This window comes from Stegodyphus dumicola, chromosome 7 (genome assembly GCF_044657685.1).
Source record: "Stegodyphus dumicola isolate Sdum_Otavi_A_Nest chromosome 7, ASM4465768v1".
In the NCBI taxonomy this organism is placed as follows: Eukaryota; Metazoa; Arthropoda; class Arachnida; order Araneae; family Eresidae; genus Stegodyphus; species Stegodyphus dumicola.
The window spans coordinates 63,762,043-63,782,796 of NC_140774.1; the positions used below are offsets into that span (position 1 = coordinate 63,762,043).

Consider the following 20,754-nt stretch of genomic DNA (forward strand, 5'->3'; position numbering starts at 1 on the left):
AGAAATTATGTCTGTTTATAGAATTAAAGAGAAAGTATTATCACATAAAACGAAGCAACTTAAACAACTTACATTGAAAGAAATGTTTAATAAAGTAAACAAATAAATATTAAGCTTTTTTTTGTAAATTTTGATACCCTTTAGATCATAATTGTTCTTTATTTCATAAATTACGGTTTCATATTTTTAATTTTAGAATTTCTGCATGCCATCTTACGAGATTTAAACTGATGATCTATAATCCGGAAAAATCGATAATCCAGAATCGCCGAAGTCCTGACGAGTCTGGATTAACGACTTTTGACTGTAATTATAATCTTTTAGTATTCATCTTTTGATGTGAGAAGGCTATATTTTTTACCTGTATTTTGATGTTGAATTTTCTATTTTTTCTTCTTTTGATCCTAGTACATAGTTGAAAGCTTAAAATCTGGTCAGAACTTAGAATTTTTTACTGAAGGTGATCGATCAATATCAGGGAAGCCTCGGCTCCCTAAAGTTGGCTTACTTTCAATTGTGGTGGATTCTCTTTTAAAAGGTAATGTAAAATATTAAGATTCCAACACATTTATATATTGCATATGAATAAGTTTTCATGATTAATAATGTAACTGGTACTTTGTGTATTCCCCCCCCCAATAAATCATGATTGAGTTACCATGTTTCGAAATATACTGAATAACAAGAACTTAGTTTTCCATGAGAACTTATGTAAATGTCTTTTAAAATTTGTGTCTACTGTAATTATTAGTACTTACATCGTTTTAGAAATGCTTTAAATTAAATAAATTATTGTAAATGATTTAATATTTTTATTTTTACCCCCATTTTATAACAATATTACTCTTTATTCTTTTAGGTTCTATTGAGGATGTATATATTTCACCTGTTTCCATAAGTTATGAAAAAATCGTTGACAGAAATTTTGTGAGGGAATTGCTGGTAATGTAATTAGTTTACTTTGTCTAATAATTTTATTTTTTATTCAAATCTTTCAAGTGAAATATTAACTCTTTTTATTGCTTGCTTTTATTAACTTTTTTATCTGTTATTATACTCTATATTTATAATGCTATGGTCAGTTACAAAATTAAAAATTCATTGTTAAAGCAGATGACACTTGAGAAAAGGAAATGACAAGTGAAGTATTTAAATTCAAACAGGAGTCTTCCCCCCCCCTCTTTTTTTTTTTTTTTTTTTTTTTTTTTTTTTTTTTTTTTTTAGTGGTCACACTTCGTTTAAGAAAAATTCTAAATTTCTATGAGGGCATTCTTTTACACAGATAACTTTCAAGCTTTCATGATGAAAGAGCTTTTCATAAAACTTCCAGGGGTATTGGTTTCCATTCCTTTACCACTACTTTCCAAAGTCATTGTTTGATCATGGTGGGCTTGTATTTAACGAACAGCTGTTTTCAAGAAACCAAAGGGACAATATTCAATAGGTGAAACATAAGGGGACTTTGCAGGAATATGTTGAAAAGACATATATGCAATATCTGTATCAGTCTTCATTTTTATAAGGAATGCTGTGGTACTTTTGGAAGTATGGCTTTTACTTGATGAAGTTCACTTTTTGAAAAGTCATTGGGATAAAGATTGAATTTCTTCCGTAAATATTGAATGCGAAATTTTCTCTTGATTGTACGTTGAGTTGATTTTTAACATTTTTTTCTCTCTTCTGATTTTTAATTTCTCATTGTAAGGGAGTCCTATGATAATCATAAACACTTTATTGAAATTTTGTCAATAAAAAAAAGTTTCAATAAAGTGTTTGTACGGAACCAGGTTTGTACATTTTTTTTCTCTTTGCTGTTTAAAAATATGTATATATATATATATATATATATATATATATATATCCTTTTTTTGTTACAATCATTTAGGTAAATGGATGCTTCACCAAGGATCACAATATATCCATTTATCTTCTGCTAAATAGTTTTCATGTAGTGGTCTACAAATAATGCTGCATTGAGCCACATGCCTTGGCAAAAGCTGGTGAACATTATGCCCTTTAGCTTTTTTAAGTTGTAAATCTTGGTTTAGTATTTTATTTAATATTGCTACTGATGTATTTAAAGAGTTTGGAATTGATTTTTGTGTTGGCAGATTTTCTGTTATTATTTATATTCTGTTAACAATTTAAGAAATAGTACATGCCTTTTTTGGGTATTCGTTTGGAGTATTCTACCTGGTTTTCACAGAGTAACTCTATATTTGAAGACTTGTACTCACATGAGAATTAGTACTTTTGCTGGTTCTCACTTTGAAATAATGCCATGTTATGCTATCAAAAGCCATGTAATTGCTATCTCTTCTAATTACTATGTGGCTATCACCCAGGAGCCTGATTCAAGTGTCTCTTGCCCTTAAGTCTTCAGCCTTATACTTCAAGACTGGCACTGCTCAAAAGCTCTCAAAACATTCTACCTATAATTGTCTCATGCCTTACTACTGCAACCTTTCTTCAAACTGAGCAGTAGCTAATTTATTGCCATTATACTGACCTGGTTTTTGCAGAGTAACTCTATCTCCAAGACTCACTCACGCATCACATGAAAATTAATTTTTCACTGGTTCTCACTTTGAAATAATGCCATGTTATGCCATCAAAAGCCATGTAATTGCTATCTGTTCCACTCAGGATGCAGCTATCACCCAGAAGCCTGAGTCAAGTGTCTCTTGCACCTAAATCTTGGAGTCTTCTTTCCATCTAGTATAATGACTGATGGTTTTTCCCTTTCCAATTAATAATGCTGCTTATTTTGCACTTAAAATTTTTAATACCATACATTTCACAGTTTTTTAACAATGGAATAGGAATTTTTTCTTTGGAAATTGCAAAAACTTATCGTTCAATCCACAGCTTGTTTACATGCAACATTTTGAAAGAAGAGTAAATTTAGAAGTAGCAAGCAATATTTCTCATTTCAAATAATAAGCAATAACCAGAAGTTTTTATTCCAAAACATTTACTTTTTAAAAATTATTTACTGAAATTGTTCTAAAAACAGGGTTGCCACACCAATGGGGAAACCAGTAAAAGTCAGGGAATTCGAAAATTGACAAAAAATTCAGGGAAAAGTCAGGAAATTTAAGTATTTTAGACAAAACCTGGAAAAGTCAGGGAATTTCATACAACGATCCTGCCAAAAAAAGCGAGTTTTGTGCCGACGTCGGAAGAAATAACTTTTTTGGCGAATTGTGTATCACGTGAGTGTCATTCGGGCAGCTGGCATAGAGCTAATTTTTGCAGCTCCAATTTGATTGTCTTTTAGAAAGGCAAAGCAAGTTTCCCGCAACTTTTGGTTTCCAGTAACCTCGAGAATCGGGAGAATTGCATGTGCAGTGCATGAACTAAAGAAAGTACCTATTCTCGTATAAAACAAAATGGGTTTAATCTTATCGTACGATACCATGGAGGTTAGAATCAAAGAATATGTATTGTAAAGCAGGAAAACCTCTCTGCAACAGACGTGGCTCCGTTCCATCGTAGAGGGAAACAGCTGTGCATGCGCGATATATCTGTCGCCAAAGCTCGAAACCGGTGTCAAAGTTTGCAGGTCACGTTATCAAGAGTTCATAAAATGAATATAGTTTAAAATTTCTTTAAACTCTAAAGGAAAAAAAAATATTTTTGGCGCAAATAAATTAATTCATGGATTAGTTATTTTGAGCGGGGGGGGAACTACAAAAATCCGTTTTTAAAATTATTGCGAAAAATTCAAGAAGAAACGTTCTTTGATAAAACGTTTCTTCTTGGATAACGTTTCTTCTTGGATTTTTCGCAATAATTTAGAAATGGATTTTCGTAGTTTTCTTTTTTGTCAAAGAACGTTTCTTCTTAACATGTGTTTCTCAATTTCCTGTACACATCGCGGAGAGGGAAATTCTGGCCGCCAGGTTCCGTCGCCAAATCCCTTGGCAAATTTTCCCTCCGCTTTCTAGCAGTGTAATAGCATTTAAATGTATGGAACCTTTTCTTCTTTACATAGACTTTCTTTGGTTAGAATAATCTCCATGTATGGTACGGCGGGATTTGGCGACATAATGATGAGCAGTAAACGGGTCATTTTGTTCTTGGTGACAGTTTTCAAAATCGTGCGAAGGCCGTACCTTATACTAGGATTTTACCACAAAATCTTTTTTTCTCTTTTCTTTTTAATAAATACCATGTCATTTTGCAGTAAAATAAAAAAAATAGTAATCAGTCATCTAGGCTAACCATGTAATATAACTATATTTGCTAAAATATCGTTGATTATTCTAATTCAATTTTTAAGTAATTTATTTTTATGTTATTCGTATCATTTAATGTTGCTTCTTCCCTCTAAATTTATTTATTGTTAGTAAATAATATTTTCAAATTTCAGAAAATTTTCTCTGGCATAATCCTGAAATTAATTCAAGCAGTATGATGACATACCATCATGAAATTTAATGCACATATTTTTTTCTTATGTATGCTGCGAAATAAATATAAAATACCTCAATTTATTAAAAAAATATCATTAAATAGATTTTTCTTTCGTTTAGCTGCAGAATGTCTGCAAAAAAAGCCTTATTTTATTCCAGATTGGGCAGATTCTAATCTCAATCTTCAGTGGAGAAAACAACTCTTATTATAATTATATTTGTGTTTTCAAGTGTTAAGGTGCCTTTTAAGAAGACACCTCACACAAATTAAATTTACCTAAAATCTAACCTAACTATTTAGCATTGCATTGTGATTTATAAAGAGCGGATTATTAGCCTCGTGTTGAACTGGTGATGATCATGAGTAATAATTAAATAAAACATACAATTGTTATCCAATGTATATATCTTAAATTTTTATTAAGTTTCTTAAGTGGAAAAGTAAACAAAATTATCAAACAATGTGTACCAAGAATAATTAAGAATAAATGTCCTCTGGGATTTATTCAATAATTAAGTGAATTTGCTACACAGTACAAGTAATACCATAATTAATTTACCTCTTAGCACAGCCAATGTACATTATGCGGATAGACTGAAATTTTCTCGAAACACACCTGGAAAACCTGGAAAAGTCAGGGAATTTCATTCTCCTGTTTGAGTGGCAACCCTGTAAAAATATGTAAACACCCTGTGTATTTTGTAATTCTTATGAAGTTGCATTACTTCACAGAATTCAGTTCCATATATTAAATTTAAAACATTAAAAACATGAATTGGTTTAATATTTTTAATTAAGTTTTTCAAAATGCATTTAATATTACAGAACTTGAAATACTGCTGTGTCTCAGTAATTAATTTTTGTTTAAAAATAATTTATTGGTATTTTACATATAAGTAACATTCTAAATTCTTGCTAATTTAGGGTCATCCAAAAGACAAAGAAAGTTTTTTCTCTGTTTTGCATTCAGTGTGGAAAATGTTACATTTAAATTTTGGAATTGTGAGGGTGAATTTCGGTCAACCATATTCATTAAAGGTTGGTGATTTTATTTTCTCTTATTAAGATTCATATATAACACATCGTTCAGTTCAATAAGTCCCGGGACTAACTAAGTTCGTTCAGTTCAATAAGTCTCGGGACTAACTAAGAAAACAACATCCATTTCACAAAATTCACGTTTAGTCAGCAACATAATCACCATCAAGAACTATGCAATCATTCCAGTGCTTTTCTAACTTTTCAATACCATGCTTGTAAAGCGATTTGTCCTTGTTCACAAAATAAGCTTCAGTGGCAGCGATGACTTCCTCATTCGAGCCTAATCTTTTTCCATGGAGCATCTTTTTGAGATCAGCAAACAGCCAGTGGTCGTTGGGGGCTAGATCTGGCAAGTATGGTAGGTGGGGAAGCAGAGTGAAGCCCAACTTGTTCAATGTAACCAGTTTTTGCATTGACTTGTGGCATGGGGCATTGTCTTGATGGAAGATTATTTTTCTTCTTCATATGCGGTCTTTTTTTTTTTTTTTTTTTTTGATTTCATCCTTTTGACACACCAATAACTCACTGTAATAGGCACTATTGATAGATTTTCCCTTTTCAAGGTAGTCAATTAAATTATACCTCGTGCATCCCAAAATACTGATGCCATGACTTTGCCAGCTGACTGTTGCATTTTTGGATGCTTTGGACGGCTTCGGAAAATGGTTGTTTTTGATGGAGCAGAGCCTGGATAACGTTTTTCAAGCCATTGCTGATCTTGGACAGTATTTTTGCTCATTAAATAGCAATGTTTGATCAACACTTGAAATTAGTTTTTCTCCATTTTGTCCATAAGTAGTGCCACTTTCACCACAATAGCTTCACTATTTCCGGTCCGAATGCCATGAAAATCGGACACGTGTCATTCGAAGGTTAGTTCTTTCGAACAACGAAGTCGAGTTGATATTACTACGTCATCTGTTAGTCCCAGGACTTATTGAACGATGTGTTATATATATAAATAAATGTAAATTTACACTTATATCCATAAATATATGTAAATAATATATATGTAAGTATGTGTGTGTATTGTAGGGTAGACTGATTGTGCAGATTTTGATCCATACTTAGAAATACTTTAATTCATGCCAGCTGCAATAAGAAGCAGTCATGGCAGAATTAATATTGTTTTCTAGTTCTTGTTGACATACATCAGTAAGCTAAAAAGAACTTATATAATAATTAATAATTAAATTAGTACAATTTCATTTTAAGATATGATTTTGAAGAGAGAAATGGCAGACTTGTTAGTAAGAGGAGCAAAAATGAAAAGAGACATGATCTAAGATGGAGGCTTATTTGAGAAGAGATTTGCAAATTTTTACTTCCAGTTCCAAACTAACTGTATCTTCCAGCATTATGAAAAAGATAGAGAGGGAAAATATTCAAATCTAATTGAAAAAAATTAAGGGGCTATTGCAAATTAAAGTTAGTATTTCTATTTACATATTTTATATTATGTATTCAACTGCAAATCAGTTAGCTCTGAGCCTGATTCTTTTATCATTCATTGTCCAGATAAACAAAGCTAAAAAAAGTTATTATGATACATCAAGTTCACTTCACCTGTGCAGTAAAGAAATTATTGTTCCAATTAATTAGTATTAACTAAATGCTACAGTAGAATTTTGACAATCCATGAATGATTGTAATCTGTGTATATTTTTGGATGCAGACATTAGCTTTTTCTGTCTGTGCAGTAGTATTTTTTTTTATTATTGCTCATGGATCAGATTGCAAACCTGTGCAAATATTTCACACTCAATCTCGACTTTTATATACATATTTTCTGCTGTCTCTTATGAATATGTGTGGTAAATATATGTAAAGAATTTCTCTCTTCTTTTCCAGATTTTGAGCTCAAACTTTAAATGCATTGTTATAGCCATATGCCTTGTTATAGCTGTTTTATTTATAACCTGCACAAAGCAGATAGGAAGAGATGTTCAAGAATAGCATTTGTTGAGATTTTCTTTGCATAGAAAATGAGAAAGAAAAGAAGGTTTAAGAATAGAGATTTTGTGTAATAAATTCCAAAAGCTCAGTTGTAGCACTAATAATTACTAATAGCACATGTGCACAAAACATAATGACAGAACTATCATAGGGATTTATTTTAGGGGAAATATTACTATGTGACATTTGAAAACAGTGTATTTTAGTTATTTTGGTATACATTTATTTAACATAAGAGCATAAAAATATTTTAAAAGTAATTTCACTACTGTGTATGCAATTTTATTTATGTTAATTGTTATTATGTTTTATTTATGTTAATGCAATTTTATTTATGTTTATGTTTTATTTATGCTTCATTGCATGTTTATAACAGCAATTCTTTCATTCTTAAAAAGTATCTATCATTTATCCCTTTTAATTTATTACATTTCCTTCTTGTCTTCGCACTCTTGTAGTTTTAGATTTGAATTGTAGAGCAGCTCTGTACATTAGAAAAGTGAATGCATACTTATTGCTTTTATCTCTTCATGTTTCTTGCCTGTTAAAAAATTAAATATTTTATCCTTGAATTTCTTAAAGAAAAGAATAGGCTAATAAATGACTACTGGTTTTGTGATTTCTGATGCGTTTTATTGAAACTGAAAATGATATTGCAGAATTTTCAGGCTATCTTATGCAAAAGAAGCAGAATTTACTTTTATTTGACAGAACTAAAATTTCAAATTTGTTTGAAAGCAAGAAAAAAAAATATTTCTGATTGGATGATTTCAGATATAAGTCTTCAGTTACATTGCAACTGACTGATGATGAAATTACTTCAAATGTTTTAAACTAAGTTGATGTTTTAACATATTTGAAAATTCAAGTACTGAGTCTAATAATGAAGAAACAAAAATTACTTTTGATGAAGGTTTAGCATTAGACCATTACTACTTGAAGGCTTTCTTGAAAACAAATTTTCTTTAAAACACTAGAAAATGATGATATGCTGATTTTATGGAATAAAAAAAGGTATTATACTAAATAATACTTAATATAAGAGTTTTTTTTTCAATTATTTATGTGCAAATAATCCAAATGTAGTATAAAAACTAGAAACGGAAGTAATAATAAAAAAAAAAAAAAAAAAAAAAAAAACTCGAACACTAGATCTATAATCTGCAAAATTTACCCATTAGTATAACCCATGGTTCTGAAGAGTTCATATGAAAGGAATTCTGCTATGTTTGGTTTTATTACTGTGCTGAAACTGCATATACAGATAAAATATTTTATAGAAGCTTAAGATCCATACTCATCGGAACTTTGGCAATTCCAGATTTGGGAATTTTCTCGATATTAGATCATGAGTTTAAATCTAGTTAAAAAAGCTCAGTATTTATCTGTTTGCTTTATTAAACATTTCCTTTAATGTAAGTTGTTTAATTTGCTTCGTTTTTTGTTCTAATACTTTCACTTTAACAGTACAGACATAATGTACAGACATAATTTCTTGCTCAGTTACAAAGTTCATTGTTCAAGTCCTTTAATTGCTTTCTCACAAATTCCCACTAAATTGTTAATCGAAATTGTTCTCAACAACCTTTCTGACACTTTCTTCACTATCAGTAGCGAAATCTTTTTGGATTTAGAATCATACTACAGATTTTGCTGTCCATTAATTGATTCATGATTGAGATGTGATCACTATGTCAAATTTCTGTTATATCATTTTCACTTATTACCACTTCACAAATTTCACTAAATGGAAAATTTTGCTTTTTGTTTGCGATTTCTGAAGAACCTTCACATTCACAGCAATCATTTGGCTTTATGCTACTGATGATGTATCATGAAATTGGAACTAAACGCATGTTCTCCTAAATTATGTCTGACTTTTATTGCATGCTGATAAAGTTAAGCATGAATTAATTATGTTAGTGAAATTATTTATTATACTTACGCCTATTTCCTCACATTAAGGTCATCACATTCATGCACATTAAGGTACATATTCATGCACCCACATACCACTTCCTAGTTTGTCAAAATTTCATTTATTTGGTCAGTCATTCTGCGGCCACATGCTTCTCATGCAAAGTGTTTTAACTTAGCACAGTTAGCAGTCGAAGGGTTAAATTTTTCCCATTTTCTCTTTTGCCCTTCTTTTTGGCAACCACAATTCATGGTTGAATATTTTCCTCTTTTGTCAGATTGTCTTTTCTGTCCAAACTGTGGCCTTCGATGGGGTATTGGCCTAAAACTTTGCCCATCTGGCCTTTCGCCAAACCCTGTAATGCATGTTTTTTTTTCTGCCGTGTGTCAATTTTGAAACTTAATTGCTAATTCAGATAGACTTTCTAACTTCATTGGATTGTGGAGCTCGAAAAAGTCTTGGATTTTAGGCAGTAACCTCTGCAAAATAATTTGGATATTTTTTTATCTGCCCTCTTCCCATACAACAAACTAAAAATTTGATTTTTTTTCATAAAATAAAGTCTGTTAAATCTTCAACTTTAATCTGGAATATAGTAAATAGCTCTGACTCAAGCTTGTCCCTATCTTTTACAATGGCGAATGCTTTAACGAGAGCATTTAAAAAATTTTCAAATGTATATGTATCGCTGCCACGCTCACCCAACACAAACCAATGCATTTATACCATGTTGAGGCTTGGTCACTAAGTGTGGCTGCTGTGATGGTAACTTTTTGTGCTTTTGTAACTGGCTATAATAGAAAATGGGATGGGATTTTTTCATCAAAAGGTGACCAGAGATTTCATTTCAGCTCTTATGTTGTCAATGATGAATTCAAATCCCTCCACGAGATCAACTACAGTCGGCGAAGGGTCAACTTGTGACATTGAGGGGGCCAAACTAAATCTTGGAGTTTCCTGTGACATGGTTCTATTCAAAGTTTGGTGCCACAATAGAGTTGTATTCTTTTGAATATCAAATATATGAGAACTCCTAAGACTAAAGGTGAATTTTTGCTATGTCTTTTAAATACCACACTGAAAGCATATAAAAGAGCCTTTTATTGACTCAAATAAAAGTTAACAGACAGCACTTACTGTACTTAGAGAAGCCACTAATTATGGCTTAAAACAATGATAATGAATTAACCATAACTAAAAAAAGTAAATTAACCTAACTGCTGCACAATTAGAATAATGTGCAAGCTGGCTCTGACCTAAAGTCAGTGTAACAAGCTTAATGGCAAGAATAATGCAGTGCTGAAAAATAGTATTTGCAAGGAAATAAATTTAGCAACGTGGCCTTCAGCAGGCAGAACACGCTCTGATGCTTTCCTCTAAAACCTTCCTTTAAATACACTCTTCTCTCTACCTCATTTGAATATCATGTGAGCTAGAAATTAACTTTCTGGCAAGAAAATGGAAATGGGGAGATAGGGAAATGGTTTTGGTAAAAGAACTTAAAATGAAACCTCACAATGCTAGTAATTGATAATTTTTCCAATATGGAGGTATTTTGTTTAGTGTCACAGGATATGTAAAATTAAGAATAAATACTCTCTACATGTTTTATTATGAAAAAGCATCAAATATGCAAACATAAAGAATACAAAAAAAAAAAAAAAATTGTAGCTGGTGATCCAGTGCTCGGATTTTAGACTGGGCATTGGAAATTCCGGATATTGGAGTCCAGACTTAATACTGTATTTTGCTATCACATTTTACTGAAACACATTATTAGACACGTATTTCATCATGCCATTGATGATATTCTCATTTCAAGTAATTATTTTTTCATGATATTTTTTTAATGGAAACACATTTGTAAAATCTCTAGGCTTAAAATTTTGTTGAAAATTGGAATATTTGGATTGAGTATTATAGATTTAAAAGGAAAGAAAATCACAGGATTATACACAGGTTATGGGTTTAAAAGTAGGAAATCGCATTTCAGAAAAATTGGTGAAGTAAAAATATCATTGAAAACACTAAATAATGTGTTCTTAATTTTTAGAATGTTTTACATAGTCTGAGAGAAGAAGAGTTACTATTAGAATTTAAAATAACAGGTGCAAAGTTCAAAGAACTTTGGAGTTCTTAAGTTTAATTAATAAATCACTCTTTCAAGTTTTATCTTAATGCAACAGAAATAAAACCCAGAGGTTTTATATATATATATATGTTCCGTCTTTTTGGTAGATAGGTGGCGCTCTTGATGCGCGCCGATGAAAAATATTCACTTGACGCTTGAACATGAAGAATGACGCATGTCATATTTAGTTGATGCTTGATTATGTTTCACGGCCGCTATAGGTGGAAGTAATATAAGTAATATAAGTTTATCATTAATAAATGTTATTTCTATGTTCTGTGAACTCTTGAAATTTTGATTTGAAATTCTAATGCTCTCCCAACCTTGACTCCTGAAACGAAACGATCTTTGAATTTATGACTCATGAAGAGAGACAACATACATTTTTTTGGTGTCTGAAACCCACGACAAGGGGAATTACCTTTTGAAAGGTAAGAAATTTGATTTATTTGTTCTTGGTATCGATCTTTGAAAACGAAACATAATGGATGATTTAGCAAAAGAGAAAAAGAAACGTGCTATTGTACGTAGTAAAGTTACTACACTTCTAAATAAACTTGAGAAATTATTATCGGAAGAATTAAGTAAAGAACATCTAGAAGATTTAAATTCATCATATGAATTGTTAATTGAATACCATGAGAAACTTAAAACTCTTGACTCAAAGATCGATGCTCTCATAATTGATGAAAAAGAATATGATAACGAACTACTTGTATGTGAAGAGTATGATGAAAAAATTATAACGTTTAAAGCTAAGATTGTTAGTAAAGTAAAGAAAATTAACAGTAATGAAGTTGTTGAAAGAAGTATAATTACAACTAGTAATGGTATTAGTAGTACTCTGAATGGTAATAATGTTGTTACAAGTAGTGCTTCAGTAAAGTTACCTAAATTAAGTATTGAAAAATTTGCTGGTGATCCCAGTAAATGGCTCGAATTCTTTAATTCGTATGATAATACTATTCATTCTAATCCAAGTTTATCTAAAATAGATAAGTTTACATATTTGAAAAGTTTATTATCTGGTTCAGCATATAATTGTGTTTCTGGTTATGCTTTATCTGAAGAAAATTATGATCTATGCATTAAAAGTTTAGAAGAGAGGTTTGGTCGTAAAGATGTTATTATATCAAAATTCATGCAGATGTTGTTACAGTTAGAACCAGTTAAAAGTTCTTCGAATGTTTTTGAGTTAAGAAAGCTCTATGATCAGTTACAAATCTGCGTTAGAAATTTAAGTAGTTTAGATGTTACTAGCGGTTCATACGGACAGTTATTGAACCCAATAATTCTTAAATTGTTACCTGAAGATTTAGCTCTTGAATTCCATAGAAAAAGAACATCTAACCAAAATATAGAAGTAAGTGAATTAATAGAGTTCATTAAAATAGAAACTGAATGCCGAGAAGCAAGTATTTTGATTAATAGCTCAAAAGGTAATAAATACACAGGGGTTAATCCTAAACAAGGGTTAAAAAATTATAAAGTCAAATCACAAGCTTCTGCTTTTAACACATGGGTAAAAATGTTTTGCATATTCTGCAAATCAAACAAACATACATCTGCCGGATGTTTGAAATTTTCCGAAGAACAAAAACGAAACAAATTGAAACATGAAGGTCGCTGTTACAGATGCTTTCTGAGATCACATTTGCGGGCGTTTTGTCGATCAAAATTACAACCTTGCGAACATTGTAACGAGAAAAATCATAATAAACTTTTCTGCCGTTTGAAATCGAAAGAAATGGAAGATGTTAACTCCGCAGATACGCAAAATAAAACTTTAGTATCTACTTCCCACTGTAACACTCTAAAACCTGAAAATAGTGTGCTTTTACAGACATGTTCTGTCATTGCTCAAAGCAAAAATAAATCGAGAATCGTAAGATTATTAATTGATTCAGGTAGTGAACGAAACTTCATCACCCACAAGTTAGCGCGCGATTTAGAATTGCAAGTCATTAGAAAAGAATTTCTAACAATTTATTCGTTTGGAAATCAGCGCAGTAACTCGCAAGAATTTGATGTATATAGTCTAAAAATAAAAAATAAAAACGATGATCGCTGCCTTGTTGTAGAAGCTATCGGAATAGAATTAATATCATCAATAAACTTCCAGGCGCCATCAACATGTCAAAACATTAAAGAATTTATGACTAAAAAAGGTTTGGAACTTTCGGATACAAGTCCCGTTAATGCGAACATAAATATTCTGCTTGGCGCGGAGCATTTCTGGTATATACAAACAGGAAGTAATTCAATGATAAATGATGCTTTGTTTATAGTACGGACCATATTTGGATACACAGTGATGGGTAAAGTAAAAAATAATAATACTCGAATTAATGCGTTGTTTTTATCTGCCGTTGAAGGAAACACATTTGATTTGCAGTCATTTTGGAAATTGGATTCGATAGGAATTGAAAATGAAAACAAAACATTTTCGGAAACTGATTTGGATACTATTAAGCATTTTAGCGACAGTTTGAAATTTAATAACAGCAGGTACGAAACAAAACTCTTTTGGAAGGACAATAAATCACAACTCGCTGATAATTTTTTCGTTGCTAAACAACGATTTCTAGGACTTAAGCATAAATTAAAGGGAAATGATTTCCTATATAATGAATATGATAATATAATTAGAGAACAAGTTGAAAGGGGGATTGTTGAACAATGTAAGTTTGTTGAAAATGAACCTAACTGTTATTATATGCCTCATAGGCCAGTTATACGTGAAGAAAAAGTAACAACAAGAATAAGAATAGTTTATGATGCCTCTTCTAAGTCTGAAGGAGCTAAATCGTTAAATGAATGTTTGATATCAGGCCCTAATTTAAATCCTAACTTGTTGGATATAATTTTAAAATTCCGCGTACATAAAGTTGCATTTTGTGCAGACATAGAGAAGGCTTTTCACCAAATTCAAATTGATAGTGAAGATAGAAATTTTTTAAGGTTCTTGTGGTTTGATCATTCTTACGACAATGGTGACAATAGTTTAGGCTTTAAGGTTTTCCGAATGTTCCGAGTGCCGTTTGGAATGACAACAAGTCCGTTTATTTTGTCCGCCACTATCAAACATCATATTAAGGGTTATGGAAAGAAATATAGCAAAGCTGTTGACATGTTAAATAAGTCCTTATATGTTGATGACCTTATCCATGGAGCAGACTCCGTTGAAGAAGTTTTCTCATTATCAACTGATGCAGTTAAAATTCTTCAAGACGCTGGTATGAACTTAAGAAAATTTGAATCAAATTCCGTATCTTTAAAAAATCATTGGCAAGATATTGGTTTAATTAATAAGGAAGATAATTTGGATAAGAAAACGTTAAAAGTGCTGGGAATAATTAGGGATTTGGATGAGGATACATTGAAATTAGATGTACAAGAACTTTTACAACCAGTTGACTGGAAACACGTTACAAAGCGAAAGGTATTACAGATCGTGGCAAAAATTTATGACCCAGTTGGATTCATTGCACCCTTTGTTATCAGAATAAAATTCTTATTACAAGAGTTATGGGAATTGGGTATTGATTGGGACACAATTTTGCCCAGTTATTTGAGTGAAAAATTTAAAACTTGGTACTTTGAAATTGAAGTTATTCTCAACTTGTGTATTCCTAGAAAATACATATTAAATGATGAATGTGTAAATTTCGATAAAATAGAGCTTTTTGTCTTTTGTGACACCAGCCTCAAGGGATATGGAGCTGTTGCATATTTTCGTCATCCTGATTCTTGCTGTACGTCTTTTGTTCTTTCAAAGAGCCGTGTATCCCCACTTAAAAAATTAACCTTGCCTCGTTTAGAACTTATGGGAGCCATTATTGCCGCAAGAATAGTTAAATATTTAAGAAAATTATTTACTATCCAAGAAGATAATGTATTTTGTTTTAGTGACTCTAAAATTGTTCTTCACTGGATCAGGGGTACCGCTGATAAATGGAAACCCTTTGTTGCTAATCGTGTACGTGAAATACAAGATGTTGTATCACCTTCGCAATGGAAATACTGTAAGGGAAATGACAATCCGGCTGACATAGTTTCACGTGGATTAAGAGCTTCTGATCTAGTGGAAAATAAACTTTGGTTCAATGGACCAGTGTGGTTAAAAGAGAAAAATTTACCTTCATCATCTTTTGATCCTTTGATCGAGCCTATGGTGGAAGAGGTACAGGTAAAACAGCGTCAAACTACTGTATATTCTGTTATTAGCCAAGAGGTTGAATTTGAATTGATATCCAGGTTTTCATCCTGGAAAAAATTGAAACGCGTAACTGCATGGTGTTTAAGATTCTGCCACAATATTAAACCTACGTCTTTAAAACTCAAGAGTTTTTTAACAGTTAAAGAATTGGATAAGGCAAGCAATTTGATTTTTAAAATCATACAACATTCCGAATTTAGAGAAGAAATTAGACTTTTGAAAGCAGGGAAGAAATTGAATCTCAGCATTAAAATCCTGAAATTAAATCCTTTTCTTGATAGAGAAGAAATCCTTAGAGTCGGTGGTAGACTCTGTAACTCGAATATTTCAGAAAACACAAAGTATCCAATCATTCTTCCCAAAAGTCACCAAGTTACTGAATTGATAGTCAAACACTTTCACGAAGTGAACCTTCACGGAGGAGCCACATTAACATTATCTGCTCTGCGACAGAAATATTGGATCGTTAATGGCCGAGAAATTGTAAGAAAAATAATTTGGAAATGTATAAAATGTTTTAAAAATCGAACAAGCACATCCAATCAGATAATGGGCGACCTACCTGCTTCTCGCGTATTGCCAGATAGAACATTCTCGAATACAGGACTAGATTTTGCAGGCCCCTTTTTAATTAAAGCTAGGAAAGGAAGAGGAGGAACGAGATATAAATGTTATGTTTGCCTTTACGTATGCTTCACCACAAAGGCCCAGTGATCTAACAACTGAAGCATTCCTAGCATCTCTGAAAAGATTTGTGTCACGCAGAGGAAAACCCAAGAAAATCTTTTCCAATAGAGGCACCAACTTTGTTGGGGCTGATCGAGAATTAAGAAGATACATCGCTACACTTTCCTCTGACGAAGCATTTCAAAACTACCTGAACGGTGAAAAAATTCAATGGATCTTCAATCCTCCTGCTGCCCCTCACTTTGGAGGCCTTTGGGAGGCTGGAGTGAAACAAATGAAGATTCACTTAAAGCGAACTATTGGGACCCAGGTTCTGACATACGAAGAATTTCACACCTTAATTACACAGATCGAGGCGTGTTTGAATTCAAGGCCAATAGTTTCCATCTCATCTGACCCTGAAGATTTTAATCCTTTAACACCTGGACATTTCCTAATTGGGACTACATTAACAGCAATTCCTGAACCTGATCTTACAAATAATAAGCTAACCCCTGCTGAAAGATGGAAATTGACACAGCAAATTTTCCAGAGCTTTTGGAAACGTTGGTCTAGAGATTATCTTTCACAATTACAAGAGCGTACCAAATGGTTGAGGGATAAACCAAATTTAGCCCTCAATGACTTAGTCTTGATAAAGGATGAAAATTTGCCTCCATTAAAGTGGCGACTTGGACGAATAATTGAACTATATCCTAGTGCTGATGGAAAAGTTCGTGTTGTGAAACTAAAAACTTTATTGGGCGAAATGAAGCGTCCTATACATAAACTTTCCCGCTTACCATTGAGTGAATAAGACTCTAAAAAAAAAAAAAAAAAAAAAAAAAACATTAATTGTATATTCATAATTTGTGTCTTTATTATTATTATTAATTCAATTATGTTTCAGATTCAGAGAATGGACCACAATTGTGAATTATGGTAATTTAGCAATTTCATTATTTTGTTTTCCTTCTACAGATTGTAAGTATGTTTTATTTGTAAAATTTTGTGCTAAATTTAATGTTGATATTCAATTTAAATTTGTCATTATGCATTTTTATTTTATATGATATACTGTTGAACTTTTGGAAAACTTGTTTAAATCTAAAATTGAAGATCTTTATAATAATGTTGTAATGAACCAATGTTCATCGGGGCGGAGTATGTTCCGTCTTTTTGGTAGATAGGTGGCGCTCTTGATGCGCGCCGATGAAAAATATTCACTTGACGCTTGAACATGAAGAATGACGCATGTCATATTTAGTTGATGCTTGATTATGTTTCATGGCAGCTATAGGCGGAAGTAATATAAGTTTATCGTTAATAAATGTTATTTCTATGTTCTGTGAACTCTTAAAATTTTGATTTGAAATTCTAATGCTCTCCCAACCTTGACTCCTGAAACGAAACGATCTTTGAATTTATGACTCATGAAGAGAGACAACAATATATATATAAGAAATATATATATATATATATATATATTTTAGTGTGGGTGAGAATGCTGGATTCATTTATTTTATTGTTATTTTTTTAATAACATTTTATTACACTCTACATTCTTTTAAAACTTAATGGCACATTCTCTAATATATTTCTCTTATAATGAAGCTGTAATAAATATTTTGTTGCTGTCAGGAATTTTTATCTTCATCAAAACCGAAATCGTTAACCATACCTGATGATAATTCTTCACCAGAATCGGCATCATCAGACTCATCTAATCCAATAAACAAAGACCTAATTAAAGAGCAACATCAAGCTTTAGTGAAAAAACTAGCCCATCATGTTATATATGGTATGTATTATAAGTGATACTGTTAATATTGATTTGATGCTTTTACAGCAGTATTACTATATGTAAGTATTACTGAAAATAGTTTTTATTGAAGAGAAGTTAAATTTCATTAACAGAATAGCATTGTAATTTATATTTTTCAGTCAGTCAAAATATTAAACTTGAAATTCTACTTCTTGTACATATGTATTTTACTTTAGTATAGTTCCCTAGTTAGAGCAAAGTGCCATTAATTTTTCTTTTATATCAGTATTGTGTGAGGTTGAATACTTGATGTTTTATAGAAATTCAATAGTTAATGGTGTGTAGTACTATGCATTCATTTTACTGTACAAACACATGCAAAGTTGTTCTGGAATCTGCTATTAGTTCTTCACATTTGTTGTAACTTTTGAAATACACTTTGCTTATATTTATAATTTGCGATTTTGTAAAAGTTAAAATTTTCAACTCATTTGACAGCAGTAGTTAGTCAAGATTATTTGCTCATAAAGATTTGGCTCTAAGTTTTATTTTCATGCCTAGCTGTAAGGAGTTAGAAATCAGTTTAAGTAATAGTGCCTGGTATAATAAATTGTTTGCATTATTGATTTTCAGTTTGTTTAAAAAAATATTTCATATGAAGTTGGTACTAAATGCTTTTTAATTAAAGCACTGTCGCTGATCACAAAAGCAGGAACTTTTGTCATCCAGCTGCTTCTCAGATTTCATATAAAAGGTCTTGAATTTAAATTGGTAAAAAGCATGGGAAAATTATCTAATTCAGTAAATTCATTCTTGAATGTGAATTTTATGCATAAAGCTACATATTTTTCCTCCTCAATTCTTTATAATATAATGTGTATTTTATTAGTTGAAATTTTTGCTTTATGAAGACTGCTGGAATAAGTGTTTCATTTATGCTGAACAGCTCTGTGAGTAAAACATATTTACTACTGCCAGTATGGTGTATATGCATATTAATAGGTCTTACAAAGTTTTTACATTCATGAACTGCAAAATGAAAGATATATATTTTGACATATACTGTGTAACAAAAACCATTTTTTTATCAATAAGTAATTAATTTCTGTATGTGTATCAAGATTTGTGGATATCTTTGTTAGCCCTTTAACTGTCAAGTTATTTTGATGATTTGGGTACACAAATTGTCAAATTTTTTTATTGGAAAAACCAAATGTAGCTGAAATAAACATCTCCCGATATATATTCGGGTATGACAATACGATGCACTCAAAAAAAAAAAAAAAAAAAAAAAAAAAAAAAATTACCCCGAGAAATACTTGGGCGTGACATTTTCGAACACCAGTGCTGTACCCGAGATAATCTCGAGCATGACAGTTAAAAGGTTAGCAAATCACTGCTCAGTGTTGATAAAAATATGTTCTGGAAATACACTTAAAAGTAAAACCATTTTCTGTCTGCTCAGGTGCCTTATTGATCTTCAGTCACTTTCTTAAAGGTCATAAGTTACATTGTTGCCACCATAACTTTTATATAGCATCAAGCATGTCAGTATAATGTGTTGATAAATACATTCTTCTAAGCGTTGAGGACATATTTTAAGCATGAAATAAGTCCACATTAGAAGATCTCAAACTTGCAGTAATAAGAACTGACAATATAGACAGTATGACATATATACAATATAGACTGACTGACAATATGACAATATAGACAATACTCTGTTTACATTCATGAGAATATTTTTTATCTTAATATTATTGTGGAGTGATTTAAAACACAACTTTAGATTGAAAATATTTACATGATATTTTTATTTGTAATGCAATACAATTTTACCATTGACAGTTTAAAAATGATGCTTATATTTTGTATTTTCATCAATTACTATATTTCTGAGTAACTTTATTTAATTATTTTTGTTAATCAAAACAATTATTATTTTACTTTTCAGATGCTACGTTTTCTACATCTTTAATGAGCACTCATCTATTGGCATTTCTCTTTGTCACTCGCTACCGAAAGGTCAGGTATCGTTTTTTAACAATATACATTGCCTAAAATTCCAAATAAAAGAATAGCTTTTGTATTTATGAAGAAGATGTACAAAGTACTTCAAAATCTTTGAAAAAATGTTTTGAAGAGAATTTAAAGAAGAATCAAAGAATTTAAAGTTGAAATATTTCATGTAGTTGCAGCACACCTGTGGATTACAGATGATTAAAATGTCTTGACATTTTAAAAATTAGTGATGAAGAAAAATTAATTGTACCTTTAAAACCAGGAGAAACCAATATCATGTTACTAATGATGAATTGTTCAGCATGCTATTTAAAACTCACACTAGAATAGGGCACGGAGGAAGAACACATATTCTTAAAGATTTCCAAGGTAAATACAAAAATATTACATATGAAGTTGTAAAGTTAGATTTAAATTTATGTAAACAATGTCAAATAAAGCATAGTGAACTTAAGGAGGTGTTGTTGTGAAAGTAATGGTCAGTTCTGAGTTAAACTCAAGATGTCAGGTTGATCTGATAGACTTGTAGTCACACAGGGATGGCAAATATAAGTTCATAATGGTGTATTAAGATCGTTTAACTAAGTTTGTCCAGCTATGACTATTGAAAACTAAGA

General features: G+C 31.3%; 1 protein-coding gene across 4 annotated transcripts in view; it reads left to right on the plus strand.

The window, feature by feature from the left end:
• LOC118200992 (glycerol-3-phosphate acyltransferase 1, mitochondrial-like) overlaps positions 1-20,754 on the plus strand; it is a 115,680-nt gene that overhangs the window by 40,740 nt on the left and 54,186 nt on the right. For 3 of the 4 annotated variants that reach the window (XM_035372992.2, XM_035372993.2, XM_085820350.1), the window contains 5 exons: positions 409-538; positions 860-942; positions 5,344-5,457; positions 17,992-18,151; positions 20,070-20,140. In XM_035372992.2, coding sequence (XP_035228883.1) covers positions 409-538; positions 860-942; positions 5,344-5,457; positions 17,992-18,151; positions 20,070-20,140 — 558 coding nt within the window. The remainder of the gene's footprint in view (positions 1-408; positions 539-859; positions 943-5,343; positions 5,458-17,991; positions 18,152-20,069; positions 20,141-20,754) is intronic. The other variant, XM_035372994.2, reaches the window with a different exon arrangement.